This window comes from Pollicipes pollicipes, unplaced genomic scaffold (assembly GCF_011947565.3).
Source record: "Pollicipes pollicipes isolate AB1234 unplaced genomic scaffold, Ppol_2.1 Scaffold_7261;HRSCAF=8764_pilon_pilon_pilon, whole genome shotgun sequence".
Taxonomy (NCBI): Eukaryota; Metazoa; Arthropoda; class Thecostraca; order Pollicipedomorpha; family Pollicipedidae; genus Pollicipes; species Pollicipes pollicipes.
This window is the reverse complement of record NW_023597054.1, coordinates 52,651,273-52,676,754: the sequence shown is the minus strand read 5'-3', so window position 1 is coordinate 52,676,754 and position 25,482 is coordinate 52,651,273. Positions and strand designations below refer to the sequence as shown.

Here is a 25,482-nt window from a genome sequence, read left to right as displayed (position 1 = left end):
CAGTATAGTCATTCCTCGCAGAGTAAAGAGGAGATTGGAGAGACGCGTGCTTCGTTTTTTAATACGGATATCAATGCTGCCTCATCTCATAATCGCAATAGCCATTTGTTCATTCCACTTTCTATATGGCAGCACTGTCAGCGCCGACAGTGACTTGCGCACTCTGGCGCTCTTGGTGCCGAAATGCAGGTTTTGTGTTGGGGCTTTGGGACTGGGCCGCAGAAGCTGCAGTAGCATATCCTGGGCTGCTAGGGAAGGTATTGCTCCGGAACTCTTTCAGGAAGGGCCTGAGTGCGGAGTGAATAATATTGATCGAAGCATTCCGCTTGTGCGAATTTAAAACGCTATATGTGGTGATATAACAGCGTTTGCTGTGCAACGGACGCAGCTCCAAGTGAATCCCGAGATCTCTACATCGAGGCAGGCAAATTTCCACTTTTTTGTACACTTGTCAGACATAATTTGAAGTCTTAAAAGTGTCAGAAACTTGCTAGGTACTCAGTGACATATGCAGCTGACATTCAAGTTTAATCAGACTAATTTGAAATTCATCACCAGCTGGTCATGTTTAACCCATAATGTGCTTAAATGTTATGATTTTATAAGTGGGGGACCAATATACTGTACTGCTAGCATCTCAAAATGAGTTGGTTTAGCAGTATGGCAACACTATGAGTTTAAGCTTAAAATGCACAGCACAATTCATAAAGTTTCTTGTGTTTGTTTATGAAACAAAGGCTTGTTTTATATGACTTAGCGCAAGATATAACCCTCAAGGTTTTAGAAAATTTATTCTTGCCCCATGGGTCTTGAGTGGGGAAAGACCAAAACTATTTCAATTTCAACTTTGGAGAACTTCCAATGCACCTGTGAAAAGTGAATGAAAGACATGCAGGTCAGATATTGCAGCCACATATTAAATAAAGCTATTCATCATATTTGCAGGTCCATATTTCCATAAATATGAGTTGGCATCTTTTAGAACTAGCTGATTTCATCCAAATGTTATATGGCCATTCACAGTATTTTGAATGGTGGGTATGTTTGAATTCCCTTGGAGAAAAACTCAAGCTGAGAAATGGCAATCGCATCCAGCATCATTTGTTCATACATGAGATGCATGAAAATCTTGTGCCAGTGAAAATTGGTGAGGTGCATTTGTTTGTTTTTTATGTCTGTATAAATTTGTGTACCCACTGTATATCTTGTTATCATACCACAGCTGTCCAAATTGTTTTGAATGACTTGCAAAATCTGATTGGGATATTCAGTTGATGCCAGAACTGCTGTTAGGAGCCACATTTTTTCCTCATAGAAGCCATAGAGGAAAATGTATTACAGCAGACCCAATCATGTCAAAATTGAATTGTCAACAGCAATGTATGGTGCTAGAAGCCAGTTGGCCAGACCTGGGTCCTCTTAGCCAGCTATGCACAGTCAGTGTAATCGTGTCCACCCATTTGCAAAGATGACATCTAGCATCAACACCAGATTCCTCTGCTTTGTTCATCAAGCCTGTGTGTGCTGTTTCAACCCCTCTGCATGTTGGTGACTGAGAGACAAGCTGTTTTGGTGACTGGCATTTCATGCTGTGCCAGCAGGATGTCAGACCCAAAGTACTGAGAGACAAGCTGTTGTGGTGACTGGCATTTCATGCTGTGCCAACAGGATGTCAGACCCCAAGCAGCGGTCACCTGGCCCAGCCGCCGACAGCTTGCTGCCCAAGTCTCCGTCGGGCAGCGCGGCGTCGGACAGTACGGCGGCACTGCTGGAGCGGCTGTTCGGCATAACCGGCCGCCAGCCGCCGCCGGCTGGCTGTGTGCTTCTGCCGGAGTTGGCGGCGGGCGGGGGCCCGCTCGACCTCTCCACCCTGCAGGAGGCCGTATTCGAGCGGCTCATGCTGCCCGACCGGCCGGACGACGAGGACGCCTGGACGTACCTGGTCTCATGCTACAGGCGCGTGGCCGACGAGACCGACCGGCTACCGGCCGAGCAGCGCACCACCATGCTGGAGCTGATTGTGCAGAACTCGTCCACGGTGCTGCAGCAGCCGGAGATCTTCAACATGGAGAGCCGGCGCCGGTTCCTGGACTCCATGCGCACCCACCTGGCCATTGACGGCTGGTTCGACGACATGCTGCGAGCGGTCGTCACCAAGCTGGTGGAGGAGGAGGCGCCTGTCTTCGAGATATTCCAGGAGGTGTTCAAGTACATTCAGCGTTCAGTGGGCGAGACCAAAGGGTCACTGCTGAACATGGATCGGTTCCTGTACAGCCTGGCCACGTTCATGTCGACGATGCCGCCGCTGGCCGAGACGCTGGTGGCGCTGAGTGAGGTGCCGGCCTCACTGAAGGGCGTCTTCTACAGTCGCGTGCCGCTGGGGTCTTTGCTCTGGCCGTCGTCGCTCAACACGGTGAGCGGCGCCTGCGAGTTCTTCGACCAGCCGGTGACGCTGACGCAGCAGAGCGTCGACGTGATAAACAGCAACATCTGGACGTCGGAGAGCTTCATCGCCGACGCCGTGCACAAGGTGTTCGAGAACACGCTGCGCTGCGGCGGCCGGGCGCGCCAGCTGCTGCTCGGCTGGATCGCCGCCTGCCTGCGCGCCAATAGCGGCCGCACCAAGATCTGGAACACGGACATGGACGGGGCGGCGGCGGTCGACACGGCGCCCGACGGCTTCATGCTCAACCTGGGCTCGGTGCTGCTGCGACTGGCGCTGCCCTTCTGCCGCGACCTCGACAGTCCCAAGCTGCTCGAGATCGACCCCACCTACTGCGTGGCGCCGCTGCCCGAGTCGGCCGACGAGCAGCTGGCGCGCTGGCAGCACTTGACCGGCCTCGACCAGGAGACGTTCCTGGTGCCGCGCGGCGAGGACGCACCGCCGCCGCCGACGCCCGGCAAGTTCAACTTCCGCACCGAGTGTTTCTACCTGTGCCACAAGGCGCTGCAGCTGGGCCTTAAGGTGCTGCAGGTGAGCTGAGTTGCCGCTGGTCGGCAGCACGGGGGCCCAGCCGCTTTCGCGGGACGTCGCTGCTCTTTGGCCGACTCTGTCTGCGTGCTGGATTATAGCGTCCGTGATATTTGCACGGTACACTAAGCTGTGTTCACAATGTACTTCTTACGTTTTGGGCATGACCTATCCATATGCGTCATAGCCGATCAGCTGTGTTCTCGCATCGGTGATTTCCGCCATTGCGGTGACATGTGTGATGAAAGGCGCACTCCTGTATAATCTGGCCCCGTGTGTTGTGCCTGCATCCGAGCCCCTGGGCGTGGCTCTGCTGCAGGACAAGTTGTCGAAACTGAACGGCGAGCTGGGCCGGATGCAGCGCGTGTACCGGGACGCGCTGACGCAGGCGGCCGGCGCCGACTCCGAGTCGATGGAAGGCATCAAGACGCGCTTCGAAGCTCTCATGCAGCGCTACCTGTCGCTCAAGGCGGCGCTGACCGAGCCGGCGCGCACCGAGCACGCGTCGCTTTTCCTCACGGCCACCGCCGTCTGGCTGACGCAGCAGGCGGCTCGGCCGGCCGACGGTACGGCGCGCCTCGGCCACCCGCCGCCCGCCGCGCGCCCGCCTGTCCTGGCTGGGTCCAGGCCCACCCGGCGGGCGCAGCTCGTCTTATCAGCATCCAACGGCGTTATCATACGAGCCCTGTTTGTGGGAGCCGGGAGCGATTTCGCACTGGTCAGGCAGTCTTCAGTGTCCTTGCCGCGAGGGAGGCGCGATGTTAAGATGTATTGTGTGCCAATATCTGTATTTGCCCATGTTAATTCATCGCCGCTACTGGATGGCGTAATTTTGACCACTACTACCCCCAGTCATTTTTTGGTTATATGAATCGGTCGTGTGCCAGAGTGTTGTCAACTTAGAAATGCCTTCAAAGATATGGTGAGCCACGATCATGAGCTACTAAAGTGCTGTACGAATTTTGAAAGGAACCATTCGTGACTTATTCTTACCCGAGTGCAAAAGGTAAATACCAAAAACCAACAACAAAAAACCAAAAGCAACTAGTTGGTGAATTGGTCCTCTGCACGTGGCATATGGTTGAGCCCTTGGCGCCGGTGGTGGTAGCTGCGGCCTGACGTGTGCGCCGCCGTGTCCTCAGACGGTGCGCTGCGGCGACGACGCGGCCTCACCTTCCCGCTCCCGTCCCCAGTCCACGTCAGCCTCTCCTGCATCCCCGAGCTGCTGGTGGACAACCTGACGTCGCACCTGCTGGCCGTCGGCCGCTTCTCCCCCGAGCAGTGGACCGTGGCGCCGGACGCCTGCGGTCACATGTTCTCCTTCATCCTGGTCTTCATGGGCTCCACCGAGCGCATGCGTAACCCGCACCTGCGCGCCCACCTGGCCGCCTGCCTCGAGGTGCTGCTGCCCGACTTCAACGACGACCACGGTCTCGTGTGAGTGTCTCGATGCCCGCCGCGCGGCTCCGCGACTGCGGCGCCCAGGCGGAACCAGCGGTCTGTCGCCGGTGGAGCTCCGCTCGATACTCGCCGGTGCGAGTATTTCGACAGGCGACGACAGGCGTTCTGAATTGGCGATTGAGTTGCTGTGCGTGGTGATGGGGAGGGTAGGGTCAGTGTTGATGTTTGGGCGGGTGAGATCTGGATCGATCGGAGCCATCTGAGGGTCGAAGCTGGTGTGCGTGCGCCGGTCACGCCGTCGCCGCCTGCTCTCAGGAGCTCCGGCTACCAGCGTCAGCAGTTGTTCCTCGCGCACGAGCTGGCCGACCAGGTGGTGCCGGCGCTGCTGCACGTGTTCGTCAGCATCGAGATGACCGGCCAGAGCGTGCAGTTTGAGGAGAAGTTCAACTACCGCCGGCCCATGTACGTCATCATGAAGTACCTGTGGAGCGTCGACCGGCACCGCCAGATGTTCTCGTGAGTATCTCCGACCAGCCGCGGCCACTCTTGTGTGCGCGCAGTTGGCGTCCTAAGCATGCTGTTCGTCATTCATGGCCAGATAGCGTAATACTGAGCTGAAATCAAGTATGTACGTTGTATGCATTTGAGCTGCGGGGCTTAATACGTCGTCTTGTTGAATGTCTTTTATGTTCGGAGTTTTGATCATGCCACTCATCTTCGCCTAGCCTGATGGATGATGCGCCAGTCTGACAGGCAGGTTTCCGTTACTGATGGGCGGGCTGCGGCGCTGTTCGTCCTCATTTCCTTTTCAGTGATGAGCGGCGATGCGACGTTTCTCGCTGCTGAGTGCCACCAGTGACGCTGCGGCGCGTGTTCTGACGGCCGGGCTGCTGTCCTTCCAGCTCGCTGTCGGAGCAGGCTGAGCGCGACATGGAGTCGGCTACGCCGCCCATCTTTCTGCGCTTCATCAACCTGCTGATGAACGACGCCGTCTTCCTGCTGGACGAGGCCCTCAGCTACATGATCCAGCTGAGGGACCAGGTCAGTTGGCCACGTCGGGGCCGTCAGATGGACTGGCAGTCACCGACTAGGTCAGAGGTTCTTAGAGGTTCTCAGAGGTTCTCACTGCCATCTTACCTTCTTGGACGTCATTAAATATTGAAAATCCGACTCGTGTAACATGTATCGTGTCAACTGCTTGGGTGTCGATTTCGGTGCTTGGGTCCCAATCGTGTCAACTGCAAAGGCCGTGGTCCTCGTAGCCGGCCCGACTTGGGGCCGCGTGCCGTACGCGACGTTCGGCCGGCGTCCGGTGCTGTCTCGCTCGCAGACCGCTCGCCGCCGTGTCTTGCGGCCACGCTAGCGGGATTCTGCTGTCGCCAGGTGCAGCACCGCCAGACGGAGGAGTACCAGCAGCTGCCGGCGCCGCAGCGGCACCAGCAGGAGGCCAACTTCCGGCACATGGGCATGTTGGCGCGCTTCCACAACATCATGGGTCGGGAGACCATCAGCGCGCTGCAGATGCTCACCTCTGGCATTCGTTCCATCTTCCTGCAGCCGTCCATCATCGACCGCGTCGTGGCCATGCTCAACTACTTCCTGCTTCAGCTGGTCGGACCCAAGCGACGCGAGCTCAAGGTTGGCAGCGCGCCGCCGGCGGACGCGTGGTGGCGCTGTGCGGGGTGTGACAACTCGAGCTCGGAGGATGCGTTACCCGCTGCTGGCGTCTGGCCAAGCTGCGACTCTGCCGCTAACATTAGCGTTAGCTCCGCCCGTCTCCGTCGCATTTGCTCGTCTGCGCCTTGCATGGATCGGATTCTGATCTCAGCTGCGACTAGTTTGCGCGCAACAGCCGCCGGTGCCGTCCTGAATGCCAGAACCGGCTGGTGGTCGGCGTATGACGGCCTACTGCTGGCGTACGCGGTTGGCTGTCCTCCTCGCGCGCCTCGGGCCGCGCGCCGCCGGCTCGCGCGGTCGGACCCGCCTGACGCGCGCCCGTGCCGGTCAGGTGCGCGACTCGGACGACTACGACTTCCGGCCGGGCGAGGTGGTGACCGACATCTGCCGCATCTACACGCAGCTCGACTGCGAGCGCTTCTGCGCCGCCGTGGCCGCCGACGAGCGCTCCTACTCGCCGCGGCTCTTCACCGACGCGATTCAAGTGCTCGGTGAGTGGCCGGCGGCGCGGCGGGGCCGGCCTGCACCGCGCAGCTTCCGACACCCGACGCGACTCTGGACAGCTGCGGTCCGATGGGACGTGACGGGAGCGCTCGTGTGCCGCTGTTTGTTATGACGTGCGCGACGCGTGACCGACCGTTCCGTACGTGTAGAGGGACGGACCAGGCGCTGTTGGTGGCGACACGGACGTGATGGCGGCGGGTACGTCCGGACATGACGTTTGCCACACTTGACCTGTCCCGGCACTTGTCCTGATGGCACCTGTGACACCGTAGTTCTCCTGACGTGGCAGCGCCTGTGACGCCGTCGACATGAGCCCTGACGTGGTTGCCGTGTCTGGCCGCTGAGTCGGGTTCTGACCCCCCGCCGGCCGCCGCCAGCCCGTATCGGCCAGGGTCAGCTGATCCCGGCTGTCGAAGCGGTAGCGGCGCACGTGGCCGGCTCGGGCGCCGCCCTCCAGGCTGAGGACGACCTGGCCGCCCAGGCGCCCGACCACTTCCTCGACCCGATCATGTCGACCCTGATGACGGACCCGGTGCTGCTGCCCACCTCGGGCATTGTCTGCGACCGCTCCACCATCGCCAGGTGAGGCACGAGGCGGTGCCGCCCGCCGCACACAGCTGTCACCACCCTGGGGACTCCGGGAGCGCCGGACGCCGGTTGTCCGCTCCACCGCCCCACCCACAGCTGTCACCACCCCGGGGACTCCGGGGGTGCCGGACGCCGGTTGTCCACTCCACCGCCCCACCCACAGCTGTCACCACCCCGGGGACTCCGGGGGCGCCGGACGCCGGTCGGCCGCTCCACCGCCCCACCCACAGCTGTCACCACCCTGGGGACTCCGGGAGCGCCGGACGCCGGTCGGCCGCTCCACCGCCCCACCCACAGCTGTCACCACCCTGGGGACTCCGGGGGCGCTGGACGCCGGTCGGCCGCTCCACCGCCCCACCCACAGCTGTCACCACCCCGGGGACTCCGGGGGCGCCGGACGCCGGTCGGCCGCTCCACCGCCCCACCCACAGCTGTCACCACCCCGGGGACTTCGGGGGCGCCGGACGCCGGTCGGCCGCTCCACCGCCCCACCCACAGCTGTCACCACCCTGGGGACTCCGGGGGCGCCGGACGCCGGTCGGCCGCTCCACCGCCCCACCCACAGCTGTCACCACCCCGGGGGCTCCGGGGGCGCCGGACGCCGGTCGGCCGCCCCACCGCCCCACCTGTCCGCAGTGTGCTCGCTGTCGCCCTGTGCGTCGCCTTGTACGCCCGGTGGCAAATGCACGCCGCGCCATGCAATTCTTTTGTTTGCTAGGTAGTCCCAAGTATCGCGTGGGCGCCATGTTTGGACCGGCCAGCGACAGCTTTGACTTAAACATTTGCTCTCCCGTAGATGCTTATCCGACTGCTCCCTATGTGCCCCCAGTCATCATGCTGGCACTGCCATGCGACACATGTTAGCAGGCGACCTTTCAGCGCTTGCTACTTGTGCTAGTATTTACGATTTAGACACGTGAGAGGCTTTTGCGCTACAGCTAGAGCTATTTTGTAAAGTATGAGCATCAAAGGCCGTCAGCTTGTTCGTCTACCATGCCGTTTTCACAGCGGCGGACACCTAAACGCAACTGACGACAGAGCTCTAACCCAAGCGGTCAGTTACTCTGATGGCCCCAAAGCCCGAACCCGGCACAAGACCTGAACTCCGGTAATAGGGCTGTGGGCATATATCTTGCACGTGCTGAGTGACCAGTCGGACCCGTTCAACCCCGATGATACGGCTGTGTCCATCTCTCAGGCACCTGCTGAGTGACCAGTCGGACCCGTTCAACCGCAAACCGCTCACCATGGAGATGGTGGAACCGGCCGCCGCACTGAAGGCCGAGCTGGACGCGTGGCGCCGGCAGCAGCGGGCCCCGCGGTGACCGGGTCCCGCGCCCCAGGCTCTCTCTCCGAGCGGCGGCGGATCTCCGGGCGGGAGAGCCGGCCGCCCGCCGTGTGAGCAGTGATCGGCGCGTGCCCGCAGTGGGAGGGCACTGCCGGCTTCGTGGTGTTGGCGCAATCGGGGCATTCGGTCTTTTGTGTCGCGTGATGGCGTGCGTTCGTGCAATGAGTTACCGTTATCAATATTATTATTATTACGTCGTTTATTACTGTGCAGAGTAGCACATCACGTAAGAAAATAGACCTATCCACTGGTCAGTACGTTGTAGTCGTCATGAACAATTGATGAACAGTGAAGGCGGTAACACGAAAATCAACAATTGTCGCACGGAAGCACCGCTTCAATAAATATGGCAACTTCTTGCACATTCGCTGCCTATGAGATGCACGGGACTGTGTGAACTCCAATCGTCGCCCATCATACTCCTAATTTTTGTACTGATGACAATATCACAGCATTGCATGGTTCACGCGAATTCCACTGCACGGCCTGCCGTCCAGCATACAGGCAGCGGCCAAGTGCACGACGTCCACTCCCCCACGTGCCGCCCACCGCCGGACACCGGCCACGCATCAGCGAACCCACGTGCCGCCCACCGCCGGCCACGCATCAGCGAGCCCACTTGCCGCCCACCGACGGAGGCCAGCCAAGCATCAGCGAGCCCACGTGCCGCTCACCGCCGGACGCCGGCCACGCATCAACGAGCCCACGTGCCGCCCACCGCCGGACACCGGTCACGCATCAGCGAACCCACGTGCCGCCCACCGCCGGCCACGCATCAGCGAGCCCACTTGCCGCCCACCGCCGGACGCCGGCCACGCATCAACGAGCCCACGTGTCGCCCACCGACGGACACCGGCCACGCATCAGCGAGCCCGCGTGCCGCCCACCGACGGACACCGGCCACGCATCAGCGAGCCCGCGTGCCGCCCACCGCCGGACGCCGGCCGTGTCTGCCCGGCCGGCCCGCGCTCATTCCTCGTCCGAGTCGGGCGCCAGCACCCGCCCGTGGCCGGGCACGCGCAGCGGATCTATCGTCTCGTTGAAGCAGCGCTGGAAGGTGAACCGGGCGCGCTTGCGGGGCGGCGTGACTGGCGCGGCGTCTGCCAGGCCATCCGGCCCGTCCGCTGGCGGCGCAGCGTCCAGCCCGTCTGTCGGCGGCGGCGCGGCGTCTGGGCCCTCCTCCAGCGGCGTGCTAGCACACGCTGCCGGGGACCGGGCGTCAGACGGTGGCCGCGCTGCCGCCAACCAGGCCAACCACAGACACGTGGCGACGTACCAAACGCACGTCTGCATACTACTGAACACCTCACAGCTGCTGAGAGATCTAAAGGGAATGCTACACATTGAGGATATTGAAGCAGGTGTCAGATATGATGAAACAAAGTCCGTTGTAAGTATCGGTATACGTTCAAGTGGAAAAGGCTGTTCTAGATAACACCACATCCCTGTTTAGTAAACGTGCTCCTCTATACGCCAATGTTTGAGCACATCGTACCTTGCACAACATTGATTGTTGGCCGTTATATTTGGAAATCGTGATGGGACGGATATCGATGAACATCGCACGAACACCATATATGAACGACTCGACCATAATATTGTTGGCCACGGTCGCTGTACGGTCTATGGAATGGCAGGATTTGAATGCCGCTACTATAACGTCACGAATGCCAAGGTGACCCTGAAATACCTTTCTTTTAAATTCCCTTAATAGTCGTCACACTTTCGCCGGCGTGCAGCCCATAAACTAGAGGACTTAAGGTCTGAGGAAGGGCACGGCTGTAAACTACACCCTATGATCTTGCAGATGGCTCCAATTTCAGCTCCAAACGCCATAGGAATGTGGAGCACGCCCTTTAAGCCACGAAACCCAGCTCTCACAATGGGGCCTCCCCACCCCCACCGTGCCTAGGAGAGGGGTCCAGCCGTTCCGTCCGCCCTCACCTGGCAGTCCTGGGTCAGCGGGCGGCCCGGGGGAGACGGGCCGAGCGGAGGCGTCGAACCGCGCCGTGCTGTTCGCCGTCCCGTTGTACGCGGAGCCAGTGGATAGGCGATCCTGAAACGTTCCGGCCCCTTCAGAGCTGGGCCAAGCCAACGCCTCCACGCAGCTCTGCTAACAGCGCAAGCAAAGTCGGTCGTTGCGTATGCCTTACGAAAGGCGATGCATTTCAAGAGCGTAGCAACTGCGGCGTTCATCACTTAACATGGCGATCACGGTACACACCCAACCTGGTTTCAGACGTCATCAACGCAGCGATCCATTCCCTTTTGTTTTCTCATGCGTGCAGACCCCACCCTCTACCTTATATCAGACAGTACCCACGCACAAGTCACTTAACGATCGATCGGCGTTCGACTAACTATGGGCTGTTCCGCACGCTAGGTAGGACCAGCCTGCGCCGCCCCGGTTTTCCACGAGGTCTCGTGTCCCTGACCAATGCCCCAAGGAGGGGCTCCTCTCCATCTGCCTTCGCCCCGCTCGACTCACGCCGCGGGCGGAGGTGTGGGCACGTTGGGCGGCCGCCGACTGCGAGCCCGCCTGAGTGTCGCCTCGCTCGGCCAGCGTGGCCAGCACAAAGTGCGCCTCCACCGAGTGAGGCACGCTGGCGCAGAACACGATTGGCCTGCAAAGGTGGGATGCGACACTGATCGGTACGCCGGAGACCCAGAATGCAGCACAGGGCCGACGGCAGCACCGCATCACGGCAACATCAATCGTGCCGGACTGTAAACCGTCCGATGTTCGACCGGGCACCCACTTCACGAACGTGTCCGTAGCGCACGGCTACAATGCAAGTCAACGGCCCACATCAGCTAGGGCATCAGCTCCTGCACACAGAATACACTTATCACGGAACATTTTCACTCAAAACGGCTGATGGGCGGAGCGAATGTTCTCAGACACCGCCTCCAAGAAGGCTCGTCTCAGTCTGCCCGCCGGCAGCGGCGCGGGCGGTGCGCTCACCGTCCGGGCCCGTCGAAGCTGAGCGCCAGCGGCACGGCCAGCGGCTCGGTGAAGAGCAGCACGGCTCGCAGCTCGCGCAGACAGAAGGTGACCTCGCAGTCGGCGCCAATCGTGTAGCCGTCGAACTCGGCCGGGCTGAGCGCCAGCACCGTCCGGATCGCCTTGGCCGGGTCTGGCCCACACGGCAGCGTCAGGAGGGTTCTGTGTCTGGGATCTGGATGCCCGGGTCACGGCAGCCTAGAGGGCGAGCAGCGGCTGCGACGCGCGTGACGCTGCACACGTGTCAGGTTGGCGGCTAGATCAGGCCAGGTACGAGTGCAGGAGAGCAGGGTTACCGCGATAATGTGTTCCGTTGTTGACACGGGGTGTGCTAAAATAGCGGACTTAAGAATGCAAAGCACACCTGCAGAGTGAAACTGACTACATTCCACTGTTGGACTGCTAGCGATTAGGCGCTAAAATACAATGAGCAACATGCAGCTGCGTCTGACCTTGCACGCTGCGGTACGATTTCATTTTCCATGTTGCACATTTGACAAGTTTTACAGTACGACTCACAAAAATGCTGGAGCCAGGCGACCGCTCACCTCAGCACGGTACCACGGTCACACGACTGACCCCATCCGGCCTCCACACTCGCACCCTCCTCCCACGCCAGCCCCTAGAGCCTGTCCAGCAGCGACCCGGCCCCTGCTCGGCGCCGGCGGGCCCCCGTACCGGGCTCGTCGTCCGTGTAGTTGCGGATGGTGAGCTGGCGCGGCGTGACGGAGAGCGTCACCTCCTCCTGGCCGGTGCGGAAGTGGGCCGCCGCGTCCTGCAGCAGCCGCGGCGCCGCCGAAAGACGGTTGGCCGCGTCCCCCGGCGAGTACACCGCCTGCCGGCCGGACGGCACCACATGGAGCGGCCGGGCTGGGGCTCGATGCCGAGGGATGGAAAACAGCCCGACGGGGAAGGGGGAAACGGGTCCCGTGACAAACAAATCGCAAAACCATCATAAAGCCACATCAAACAGCTTGAGTAGTGGTGATGAATAGCACATCAGTGGACGTAGTGGTAATTCACAAAAAGGTATAATCATGCGTAAAAACACGAGCATCAACGATCCACCCCATCCAATACATACCTGCAAGGTCTCACACTCGATGAATGCTATATGGTATGTTTTGTTGATGTTATGCTTGCACTCCATAAAAACGACCATTCTGGAATTGTTCTCTTCCAGTGTTATCTTACACCGCTCTACTGTCTTCTCCAGCGACGCCAGTGATCGGAACGCGGACAGGCAGGCCTGGGATGAGAACAGAGAAGCCAACATGACGACCACTCGGCTCTCAAGAGCACTGCAACCGTATGGTAACTCGGCACAGCGTGTGGAGGGATGTAGCATTGTGACTGAAAAAGAACAGTATTATGATGGCCAAGATCACATGCAGCCAGTTTCTATCAACAATTTTATGCAGAACCCCTGCAGCGTCTGACCGTGGGCGCGTCTGGCGCCTGCAGTCGGCGCAACGCAGCACCTCACCTTGAGCGCGACCTTGCACTTGACGGCCTCCTGGCCTGCTGCCGCTCCCGCCGCGTACTGGGCGAAGAACGGCCGCTGGAGCGCCACCGACGCGTAGGCTGAGCGGGACGAGTTGACGGTGCGCAGCGAGACGACATCCGGGTCCGGGTCCACGTACAGCTCGTCAGCCGATCCGAGCCAGCGCGTGCACGGCCCGGCCCAGCACTGTGGCACGGCCGCCTCGCTCAGCACGGGCGTACGGTGCGGCCAGGGCAGGGGCGGAGGTGGCACAGCAAATGGCAGAGCTCAGCAAGGAGCCAAACCCACCTGTCAGCCTTGCCATGTTACAATAATGTGAACTTCTCACATCTTAACAATGCTGTCATTCAGTGGATGATGTAGGCCCTGACATATCATATACAACTGATATATCTGTATATATATTTCACAATCAATCACATCTTGGACACAGAAGGAATGCTCACCTTTTATGTTGGAGCCAGGTATGACACACTGCATTTTAATCCCAGCATATACAGACAAAAAAATAATGTACAGCTTCCTGAACAGGGCAGCACCTTAGTCAGGTAGAGCCTGAAAATATACAAGTGGGTTGCATTATGAGTAATGTATCAGGTTTGTGTGGTTAGCAGGTTGCATTGTAAGATGAGTGAGTTGTTTATGCTGGATTTGGAATACATTTCAAACAACTCAGTTTTCCATTTGCAAGGCCATCCAGGATTCAACATACACAATCCATGCAGTAAATAAGCTAGGAAGCTCTATAAGATCTGCAAGGTGCACTGCATGTCACAGGTAGGTCAGATATGCAATGCAAAATTGTGTTCCATGGTGCTTAACACAAAATTCAAAACCAAGACATAAAAAGGACAATCAAAACAGAACAATGAATTGGTGCTGGAAGTCCTAACATCAGCTTTGTAGCCCTGATGTTGAGTGCAAAGCTTGGTGTGCACTCTTCTGAGCTGGTTGTTTGTATATTGGCTTGGGTGACTTAAATGTTTTAAGTCAATAATGAGGAACATCAACTAATTTTTGAACTTACATATTTGAAATATAATGTTTTCCACACCATGGCAGAGTCACCACTGCACATACATGATGATTATTATGCAAAAATGACTTGCCAAGGTTTGAAGAGCTTTTCCACTCTGTGTGAAATGGGAAAAAGGGCCTTGCAGGGGATTGACCACATACAACACATCCACATTTATCTAACAAGTGTTGGCTGGTGCAGAGCTCAGGGACCAACAAATGGGCTTCATAGCTATTATGCTTAATATTCAAACCATTGTGGTCTTTCCAACCAAACATCCAGTAAATGGAAACTGGCAGATGTTGATGGGAAATGTGACAACATTCTCTCCTCCACACCTACAGCACAGGAAAAATCAACATTTTGCAGGCCAACTCAATCTGTAAAGAGTTAAAATGTGGTCTTAAGTAAGGCAGCCCTAACAATTCTGACATGGTAAATTTTCCACACACACACATAATAGATATGGAATGAATACTGCATTCAAGAAACAAACAAAAAAATGAGCTTTTGTAACTGATTTTGGTGGAGTCGAGTAGTTACTCTCTAACAGATGAGTTGTGATCATCCTGATGACACAATTATCAGTATGCAAGATGCAAAGTATGAAGGCATTGTGCATTACCAGAGCTCTTTCATATTTCAATTTAGAGCAATGAATGGGATCATTCTTCACAAGGCAGCAAGACGATTCATTCTGAAATAGGCCATCACGACGTTAGAGGATATAGGTCATACCAATATATAAGGGTGAACAGAGTATTCTCCTCACGCTTGACACTAACATACAGCTGAAGTACCCATGAACATGCGATTAATGTTCACATAAAACGCGGTGCTCAGTGCCCTAGATCTAAGCGGCGTTAGCCTTCTACCCTCCATTTCCTTGCGACCAATTGCGAACGTTGTTGTTGTTGTTGGTTAAGGGCGCATAGCCTCTTGGGCTCAGGCGTCCATCGTTGAAGTGTTGTCTTGCAAGTTTGGTAGCACAGGTGGCAACTAAGCGCTGACAGAGGATAGAAGGAATGTGTCGCACTGGTCAGGAATTTTCGTGCAGGATAGTGGTGTAGCAAGGAGGTGCAGTAAACTGTGTTAGTTTCTAGAAAACTCGGTGTTAAATGTTCAGATACATAAACCGATTAGTGAACTAAAACAAGAGAACAAAAAGTCCGGTTTTTTTTGCCAGGCTCTTTTTTATCATTTTCTTTTAACCGCAGCTTCCCCACATGATAGACGTTGCAGGTTAGTCATCAGTCAGTCGGCAGTCACAACATTGCCGTTTAACAAAGCATTTACCAGATGGAAATTTCACATATCTGCCATGCCGTGTACTCTAACGCATGCACGCACATTCATCTGTCTTCACCATGCTCGTTCAAACCTCATTCATGTTATCTCCTCTGCTTACGCACACACCCACGTATCACACATATACACATATTTGCTACACATAATTCCTATACCACTTCCTTGCTTCTCACATTTCTCAAGCATCCAGTCAGACATCGTACGCAGATATGCACGCAAGCTTAAATTATACATAGAATAAACAACTCATTTCAAACAATTACAATATAGTATAAACAACATGGCAGCAATCAATGACAGCAAAGCAAAAATTGCACTTGTCCCGCACGCAAAGGCAGCACTTCACAATTGTTTCAGTAGGTCGCAGTGTCGCAAATATTTCATCACTCCATCAATGATGTCCGGGAATTGATTTCCTACCAGCGACCTCACACAAAATTGTGTTCCGGACCGTTGACATAGTGTTACCAATGATCGTCTTTCGTGAAAATATACGGGGCATTCAAGAAGAATGTGATACACTGTTAATGGACACTGACATCGTTCACATTCAGGTTGGAGGTTTCTATCTATCATGTATGCGTGGGTATAGCGAGTATGCCCAAGTCTAAGCCGGCACAGCACTATCTCTTCGCGTCGGACTGCTCGCTTACAGGAGACCCAGTCTCCTACCTCTTCTTTGATGCGTTTTAAATTAGTCCTAGGGTTGTAATCTGTCCAATATTTGTTGAATAATTCACGAATACTTCGACGCACTTTAGGAAAATAATATTTAGGACCCATTTGAAAATTACACACGTCATTCAATCTTATAGTCCATCTTTGCTTGTGCATCCGCTGTCTCGTTTCCACGTATATTACTATGGCTTGGGATCCAGAGGACAATGATTATACTGCCCATTTCAATAAGCTGACTGACCGTCTCTAGTAAATGGATCACGATCGGGTTTTCAGAAGTCGGATTTCCCAGGGCTGTTATAATGGACAAGGAGTCTGTGCATATAACACATTTGAGGATGCGATTTGTATGTGTATAATTCAGAGCCTGTAATACTGCGAATCCTTCAGCTATAAATATCGAACAAAGTTCAGGAAGTTTAAATTTTTGACGTCTTTCACCGTGGACAAAAGCACATCCAACTCCGTCTGCACTTTTTGCTCCATCGGTAAATATGAACTCGTATTCTGTATACCTGCTTCTCAAATCATTAAACTCACATTGAATTTGCACTTCATCTAGCGTTCTCTTGCTCCTGTTAGTCAACTTTATCAACGTACATTTACGTAATCTCCATGGCGGAACGACGCTGCGTTTTAAGGTCACCTCTTCTGGGAAATCGAATCCTGTTTCATGGCACATATCAAGTATTCTCTCATATAGCGGGAAACCAGAAATCCTTTTCATATATCCAGTCTCTACCTCATGTAACGCAGCCTCATTGGCCATAAGTTTTCTGCATGGATGATCCTCTCGACTTAGTATCTTCAGGGAATAACGGAGAGACAAGTCGCATCTCCTCAGTCTCAAGGGAAGTATGTCTGCTTCAACCATCAATGGTAAAATGGGCGAAGTTCTAAAGGCTCCAGTAGCAATTCTAATGCATTCATTTTGAATAACATCAATCATTTCCACTGCCTTGTTACGGGGACCATCAAAAACTTGGCATGCGTACTCTAATATCGGTCTTATCATGGCTTTGTATATTCTCAATAGTGTAGAACGATCTGCGCCACAGCCTTTTCCAGATAAACATTTTAATATTGATATCCTTTTGACAGCTTTTGTTTTAATGTACTGCATCATCGTGTTTAAGTTCAGCCTAGAGTCCAGCATCACTCCCAAAAACTTGACGGTGTCGGTGTATGTTAACGGCTGGTTATATATATGTAAGTTAGGTATGTTCGTCATCTCTCTTGCCTTCATATACCTTCGAAATACAATTGCGTTGCATTTGTGAGGTGAGAAAAGGAAACCCCACCGATCAGCCCATGCACTCACATGGTTCAACGCCCCCTGCATTTTATTAACTAGATGAAAAATTCTCCTTCCCTGCACCCATAGAGAGCAATCGTCAGCGTACAGCGCTCGGGACACTTCACTCGGGACATTTCCACACACGTCATCAATCATGATGTTAAACAATATCGGGGATATAACTCCTCCTTGGACTAAGCCGTTTTCCTGTTCGAACGTATCCGATAATGTTCCATTGCGCACCTGGAAGGTTCTGTTATCAAGGTACGATCTAACGAAATACATAAGGCGTCCTCTAAAACCCATATTAAACATTTTTGTGAGCAAAGCAACTTTAGACGTGAGATTATATGCATTTTTAAGGTCCAAAAAAACAGCCAAGGTATATTTGTTGTAGAAAAAACCTTTTCTAATCTCGGACTCCAGCCTGACTACATGGTCTGTGGTACTTCTTCCATTCCTAAATGCACACTGATATTTAGACAACATATTGTTCCGCTCAAGAAACCAGGATAACCGTCTGGCGACCATTCGTTCCATTATTTTGCTAAAACATGAAGTTAGCTGAATTGGTCTATATGACTCAGGGTTTTCCCTAGGTTTGCCTGGTTTCAAAATAGGAACAATAATCGAGTGTCTCCATTCATCAGGGATATCACCTCCACACCATATGCAGTTCATCATTTCCAAAATTGAATGCAATTGTTCATCAGGTAGGTGTCTAAAAAACGCGTAATGTATCTCATCCGGTCCAATGGATGTATTGCCGCATTTAGCAATAGACATTTGTAGCTCAGTCATCGTGAATACATCATTATAAACCTCCTCATTGTCAGAAATAAATGACGGCATTTGATCCATCATCTGCCATTCCAGCTCTCTAAAAGTGGCTCGGTAGTTCCGAGAGGACGACATGTCAGAAAACAACCGTCCGAAGATATTTCCAACTTCAGTTGGGTCGTCAGTTATGTTACCAGCCACCTTCAGAACAGGTAAGGGTCTCGCAAATCGCTCCTTTCTGGTAAATTTCCTAATGATGTCCCATAAGTGTTGTATCGGCGTATTCACATTGAACATATGCAATAGTTTTTCCCACGAATCTTTCTTTGCCGTACGAATTATCCTTCTGGCTTTCGCCTTCGCCTCCTTATAAGCCAATAAATGCAGATGTGTGTGCGAACGTCGGAATCGATTGAGCGCCCGTTTCCTTGCCCGAATTGCCTCCTTGCACTCGTCAGTCCACCAGGGGCAGCTATATTTGGTGTTTCTGATTTTCCGAGGAATACTTTCTTTTGCTGCTCCCAGCATAACCTTCGTAATGTTTTGGTAGTTTTGCATACCGTCCCTTTCATTGAATCGCAAACAACATCTGTCAGTAAATTCAGACCAGTTCGCCTTGTTAATATTCCAACCAGTAAATTCGTCACGTCGTGGTGGAATATCTCCATACCTATCATATGTAATATAAACTGGGAGCTGATCACTGGAGTGTAAGTCAGTGTCCGTTTGCCAATGCATGAATTGTCCCACACTGCTTGACGTCACAGTCAGGTCGATATGTGACCATAATCCTGTGTACTCGTCTATTCTGGTTGGGGAAACATCGTTCATCACGTTTAAGGCATGTTGCCGTATTATCATTTCCCACACCTTTCCACGAGAATCGCACCGGTCTGCACCCCATAAGAAATGCCGACTATTGGCGTCCGTGTTTATGATATACGGCTGCGGTAGCTGTGTAACCAAGTCGTTCAGTTCAAGGTACGTCAAATTCTCGTTTGGTGGTAAGTATAAAGAACAAACACAAATACGAGAATGCCCCATTGTCACCGAACATGCCACCGCCTGAAAATTAGTATTTAGTGTGACCTGAAAATGAGGTAGGTCGTTGCTGACGTAGATTGATGCTCCGCCTCGTCTAATATGTGCGTCAGAATAAGCGTTATAAAGAGTATATCCGGGAATTCTGAAATCATATTGGTCAGTAGGGAGGAAGTGTGTCTCTTGGAGACATACGGCACTATGTGGTCTTGCAAGCAGCAGTGGTTTTATCTCCGCCCACTTTGAAATCACACCTCTACAGTTCCACTGCATAATGCTGAAAGTCATTTTATTGTTGCCTTAGACTGCAGACTCCGTCCAGTCAAGCACACACGCCGACAACAGTTCGACATTTATTGAACTTTTAAACTTGAACATCAGAAAATCACGCGAGTAGCCTGTACCGCGTACCATATCCCCACACACAAACATACAACCAATGCGCAGCCCGAACGCCGAAATCCAACAAAGGACCGCCACCAAAAACATGAAAAAATCAGATAAATAAATTAATAAATATGCCAAACATCGGTATGTACTACTTGTCCTGTAACTGCGAACAAAACATCTCAGTACATACACATTTCCCTTTCCCTTATTCCCCTTCCCAGCCAGCCCCAACCCCGCGGTCGGAACCAGGCGCGCTCCGGCCGGTCGAGTGGAAATAGCGCCTGTACCATTGCCCCCGGCAAGGATCACCCCGCACCCTCCGAAGGGTGACCTCCACGAGACAAACAACCTCAGCTCGTCCACCCCCTGACCCGAATTAGGTATCGCACCTGGATGTTTAACCTTACCTCCGAGAACCAAGTGGGCTGGGACTAGCCCAACCGGGCGACCTCTGCTCAAACCGAAAACGCAGCTGCCTCCGGAAAACACCATGAACTCGTTATTTAAGTCTCCCTCAACTTTGCAAACCATTTCGCATAACAATCCCGGCATTAAGGGTCCTAAAATAACTATGAAAACAAACACCACCGACCTCTGCATGCCCTCCGCACGAGAACAGTTACGTGGAGAACGTCTGAATTTGCTGGCCTATTCATTCAAATATTCAACATACCTGTCAACCAATCACCAACAAACTATTCAGCTATTAACAAAGAAGAAAGAAACGTGGTTCACTCCATTTCAATACTAGTTAGTCTTCCTTCCATGACCTCCTTTGGCTGGAGTTTCTCTTCGGCCTCTCCGTAGATCTCCCTGCTCGGCTAATCATTGGTGATGGGGTAGTGTCATTAGGTACCTCAGATATGTTACATTGTTGTTTGTCCTTTTTCTTTGCCCTACATGCTCTCTGCCAACCCTCCATCTCCTCATTATGCTCCACAGTCATATGATTCATCTCCCTGTCCACTCTTTCACTTTCTACATCATCTCTCTGCATCACTTGAACCTCTCCATCATTCCTCCTCTCATAGGTTTCCTGCTCATCTTTTTGAGTGTCCTTCTGTCCCTCCGCTATAACATCCACCTCAACTTCCTCATCCTGTCTACCTACAGGTCTGGTACTGTCATCCCTCCCCCTGGTATTCCCCTGGGCACCTTGTTTCATCAGCAGTTGCTGAAGCAGAGCAATCATCTCACCCACCTTTTCTTCCAGTTTTCCTACTTTTTCCCTGAGGTCATCATGCTGCTTGTTAGTGGGAGCCACACTTGGGTGCCGGACAGTTGCAGCATATGACTTCAGGACAGGGGGGTCATGCTCTTTTTCATATTGCCTTCTAGCCTGAGGGTATGAGAGTTCTTGTTCAGTTTTAATCTTACATATCTCCTTTTCTTTTTTCCATATTTCACACTCTCTGGCCATGCATGAGTGTCCTGACTGTTTGCAGTTCACACACCAGCGCTCACATTCCCCTTCATGCTTTCCTTTCCCACAACGAAGGCATAGAGGATCACCAGGGGCATCTTGTTTCAGTGTGGCCAAATCTGCCACAACCGAAAACATATCAGTGGGTTGGGGATATATTGGTGGACATGGTATGTGATGTAATCTAGCTCCATTTTGGCTGGGCATGAGGACCTGTCAAATGTCAAAAGTATGGTTGGGGTATTCTCCATCTTTCCATCCACCCTCTTGGTGAATCTCCGAGCACCCACTACCCCAAATTCACCCAGCCATCCCACAATCTCGGTCTCGGACAAATCTACAAGGTCATATGCAATGATGGTTCCCCTGGATGTGTTCATTCTTTGTTCCCGAACAACCTCACACTCCTCATTCCCAAACTTTTTGTTTTTCATGAACTTTTCAGTCTGTCCATGATTTTTGGTTTTTATCAGAAGGCTGCCTGCAGCCAGAAGATTCGCCTTTTCAACCTTCTCAGAGCCTCCCAGAACTCCTCTCACGCACATCTGGATCCATGGCCAACCTTTGGACTTGAATGATTTCCCTGAGTTGAGTGTTATTTTCAGGTATGAGCCTGAGGATTCCCCCCCTACCTGAGAAAAGAAAAGTTCATCTGTACGCACTCGCTTACCGGGTCGGCTCGGCCCAGTCATCTTCACTTCACTCCATCACCATCAAGAAGAAAGAACATTACACTGAGATTCACCCGAAGTCTTGAAACAGGAAGAAATTCAGAAGTAAATTAAATGTGACCCCACAGAACTCGCTTCCACCGTTCGTATGGCCTGTCAAAAATGCTCTACACTTATCCAGACACCAACACGCGCCACCCCAGACGGCCGGAACGTGTTGGCTTCAGCAGTACTCGAACGCGAAATCCCAATTGCGAAGTTCAGATACATAAACTGATTAGTGAACTAAAACAAGAGAACAAAAAGTCCGGTTTTTTTTGCCAGGCTCTTTTTTATCATTTTCTTTTAACCGCAGCTTCCCCACATGATAGACGTTGCAGGTTAGTCATCAGTCAGTCGGCAGTCACAACATTGCCGTTTAACAAAGCATTTACCAGATGGAAATTTCACATATCTGCCATGCCGTGTACTCTAACGCATGCACGCACATTCATCTGTCTTCACCATGCTCGTTCAAACCTCATTCATGTTATCTCCTCTGCTTACGCACACACCCACGTATCACACATATACACATATTTGCTACACATAATTCCTATACCACTTCCTTGCTTCTCACATTTCTCAAGCATCCAGTCAGACATCGTACGCAGATATGCACGCAAGCTTAAATTATACATAGAATAAACAACTCATTTCAAACAATTACAATATAGTATAAACAACATGGCAGCAATCAATGACAGCAAAGCAAAAATTGCACTTGTCCCGCACGCAAAGGCAGCACTTCACAATTGTTTCAGTAGGTCGCAGTGTACGCGCGGTATCCCAAATTCCACAATAGACTCTGCCGCGTCATATTTGACTGCCTCAGCCAGCTACTAAAACTACCGTGTTCTCCTCCCGCTAGAGTACTTTTGGGGCTCGTTGGAGTCTCCGGGTGCGGATTGGGGCGTGTCATCAGTAACAAAACCCAGTGAGACAAAGAAATTCTTTGGCGCAAGAGTCCAAAAGTATAAAGCATGGCAAAAGTTATTTCCAACAACTTAAATTCGTGAGGCGCGAGTCGATCGAAATATCGCCGTAAACCAACGTCCGGCGCTGCAGTCACCCGATGCTTGGCGGGGCTGGCCGCCGCAGGTAATACTATGCCGTGGGCGGCAAGCGACACGAAATACCTCTGCGTATAGAAATGACGTTGCCGAGCGCTCCATAAGCCGTCGTACGAGAATGTCCCGGTCTAAGGTGTAATATGCCGACCAGACATTGCCCGATCGATTGCCATTTGGTGGAAACTTTAGGTGCTTTGGAGTATGAACTCGTACGAGTATGCTAGTTAGTATTCCTTTAGACTTTTACTTCTCTAAGACAACTCACGTCATGCAGACAGCACTTTGCGTAGCATATGACTCAAAATATATTGTCTGGTGTACAACTTAATACACACAGCAAGTTCTGTAACCTATACCACGAACGTAGAGGGGGGAGGGGGCAGGGGGCGGTAGGGTGGCCCCATGCACATCTTGCTCTTTGCCGAGCCTGTGTATTCGATGCACCGGCCCAAACAGCAACCACTCACAGACTGGAAACCCAAAACGCGTGTTGGCAGAGATCGCACGGTAGCAAAAATACCGTCGCAGCTGGGCTCCACATATTGCCGAAGCTCTAGCTCCAGCCGCAGATGTCCTCGGCAGTGCAACGCTGCGTCGCACTCCTGGTGTGAACCAGATAGGCAAGATGGTCAGCTGTGCCTGCACTTTGTCCCGCAGCGCGCAGTCGCTGACGTCTCGCAGTAGAGGTTGCGTGACTGGTCCGTACCAGGGAATCATTTCGGTGTACCTCACGGCCTCGAGGTTTACCGCTGAGATGGCGAAGACCCTGGCCTGAAGAAGACCCTCGGTTTGCTGCTCACGAGCGGCGCGACGATCGGAACCGACTGTCCGCGGACCATGCGGTACTCATCCCACACCATGTCCAGCAGAAGCTGTTCCGGATGGACCCAGTACCCGCTACGCTGGAAGACTATGTGTGCTGCAGCAGGCCGCTGAGCACCGCGATGCTCCGGAACAAGCTGCGTAAGCCAAAGTCGCAGCCGTTTTGCCGGATGGCGGACAATACCGGCACAAAGTGGCTTATCAGGCACTGGACGAGGTCCTTGAGAGCGCTGCTGGAGGTCTCGGTAGAGATGTGAACTGGGAGCAGGTGAGCAGCCGGTGTCAACCATCTGAAAACAAAAGCGAATATATTAGGAACAATTTGCTGCGAGCTGAGCATTAGATCATGCAAAAATTATTCTGCCCCTTAAGTGTATGTAATTATGCCGATGTCCAGAGTCCTTAAATGTGACGAAATACACATAAACAAATATGCTAGTAAGCATGAACCAACCAGCGAATGATGCGACATAACACGGCACAAGGTACGATAATAAGTAAATACTCAACAGTGAGCACACGAAATATCAATTGATACTTGAACTTTAAACACTGATTGCTTTAAATTCAAGGATAATGCGTTTTCACATTCACCTGACAGCGTTCGATGGTCTGATTCGCCGCTGGGCCGCCACATTTCAGACAGAGCCGTTTTGAACGCCGGAGGCCAGAGGGTACAGAAGATGCTGGTTGGTGCTCAGCTGCTCAACCAGGTCGACCGGCAGGTTTGGCACCGGCCTCGACCTAGGCTTGAATGCCACAACGTCCCTCTCCCAGACCTCTCCAGCACAGGTCTTGCCGGTGGGTCCAGAAAAATTTCGATCCCGTGGTAGTGCCATCCAGGCTCAGCAGCAGATGGAGGAGGTTCAGCTCGTTGTCGTGCAGCTAGCGGATGAACCAGTGTATGGGTGACTCGGTGGCCCGCTCAAACAACCGGGACACGTCGCCTATCGTTTCGGTGTTGACGGCCGTGCCATCGCAGCCGAGCACATTGATGCAACCATCGCACTGCGGGTTCACGGAGTGTAGCTCGTTGAACAAGCGCGGGGCGCGGCCGAACTCGGACGTAAAATGAGTCACGCGGCGGCTGCCTGGCTCAGTAATGACAACCACGTATTTTGACGGCATCCGTCTGGCTTTGTGTGGCTCATGCAGCTCCTGCCTTCACGGCTGTCGGAGTAAAGGATGGTCAAACCTGACCCGTGGATAGCTTCACAAATTTAACGAGCCGTCTCCTTTCTCGCTCTGTCTCTTGCTCGGCAGATCTTCCTAGGATCTACGATATTTGATTTCAAGCAGCCAGTCCGTCCCTGCTGTTTTGTTGAAAGGCGTTGATAATAGCAGCTGCGGCCCGGTTCGAGCCACCGTAGCTGTCAACCGCCAGAGTAGTGTTAGTCAGATCGTTAACGTCATAATCTACAGTGGCAGTGGTCTCAACCGGAACGAGCAATCGGTGTCGTCGCCACCTTCCAACAGGTACGGAACCGTGTAAGGATCCGTGCTCTCGGCTGACTCGCCAGCGCTAAGACCACTTGGTCCCGGAGCAGGTTCGGGGTCAGCACTATCAGCCAGCACTAGCTCAGCAGGCGGCGCGGGCTCAGCAGTCGGCGAGGAGGGCGATTCATGTTCAGCAGCAGGCACCGCCTCACTGGCGGCCGAGCCACGATACCCCTGGAGTTGTCTGGCCATCCTTCTCACCTCGCGAGCCTCCCTAGTCACAATCGTATCCCGGTCATATGACCCCAGGGTAAGCTTCCGGTGCCTGCACTGGTCCTTCATCGCGACCTCCTGATACACTGTGTAGGCAACTGGGCATGAAAAGTTGCACTGCAGCTTGCACCTGCATTTCGCGACATCAAGAAGCTCGTTAAATTTCGCGGTGGCGACGCTGCTGTGTCACTCTCTTTCTTTCGTTGATTTTTTGCTGGTTGCTCTGTTGGGATGG

At 53.4% G+C, this 25,482-nt stretch overlaps 2 protein-coding genes across 3 annotated transcripts; one reads left to right on the top strand and one right to left on the bottom strand.

The window, feature by feature from the left end:
- Nucleotides 1-152: 152 nt before the first annotated feature.
- On the top strand, nt 153-8,853 carry Ube4A (Ubiquitination factor E4A). 2 transcript variants are annotated; one of them, XM_037236737.1, is made up of 10 exons: nt 153-420; nt 1,669-2,974; nt 3,291-3,537; nt 4,114-4,408; nt 4,688-4,888; nt 5,275-5,413; nt 5,756-6,010; nt 6,381-6,540; nt 6,931-7,135; nt 8,340-8,853. In XM_037236737.1, the coding sequence occupies exons 2-10, from the start codon at nt 1,670-1,672 to the stop codon at nt 8,464-8,466; spliced, it is 2,934 nt and encodes a 977-aa protein (XP_037092632.1). In that variant the 5' UTR covers nt 153-420; nt 1,669; the 3' UTR covers nt 8,467-8,853. The 2 variants fall into 2 exon arrangements, with proteins under 2 accessions (XP_037092632.1, XP_037092633.1); XM_037236738.1 differs by having other exon boundaries at nt 161-257.
- Nucleotides 8,854-9,457: 604 nt separating this feature from the next.
- On the bottom strand, nt 9,458-14,963 carry Rad9 (cell cycle checkpoint control protein Rad9). The gene is given in 10 exon segments (XM_037236549.1): nt 9,458-9,691; nt 10,434-10,545; nt 10,978-11,113; nt 11,455-11,626; nt 12,172-12,328; nt 12,578-12,742; nt 12,980-13,144; nt 13,146-13,183; nt 13,444-13,552; nt 14,891-14,963. Coding segments are annotated over 9 exon segments (1,212 nt in total). The 5' UTR covers nt 13,478-13,552; nt 14,891-14,963; the 3' UTR covers nt 9,458.
- Nucleotides 14,964-25,482: the final 10,519 nt, after the last annotated feature.

Bases quoted from the DNA above. Each gene is read 5' to 3' on its own strand.
- Ube4A (XM_037236737.1), top strand. From the start codon at position 1,670: ATGTCAGACCCCAAGCAGCGGTCACCTGGCCCAGCCGCCGACAGCTTG. The intron at 2,975-3,290 runs GTGAGCTGAGTT...GCTCTGCTGCAG, and splicing joins TGGGCCTTAAGGTGCTGCAG to GACAAGTTGTCGAAACTGAA. The intron at 7,136-8,339 runs GTGAGGCACGAG...TCCATCTCTCAG, and splicing joins GACCGCTCCACCATCGCCAG to GCACCTGCTGAGTGACCAGT.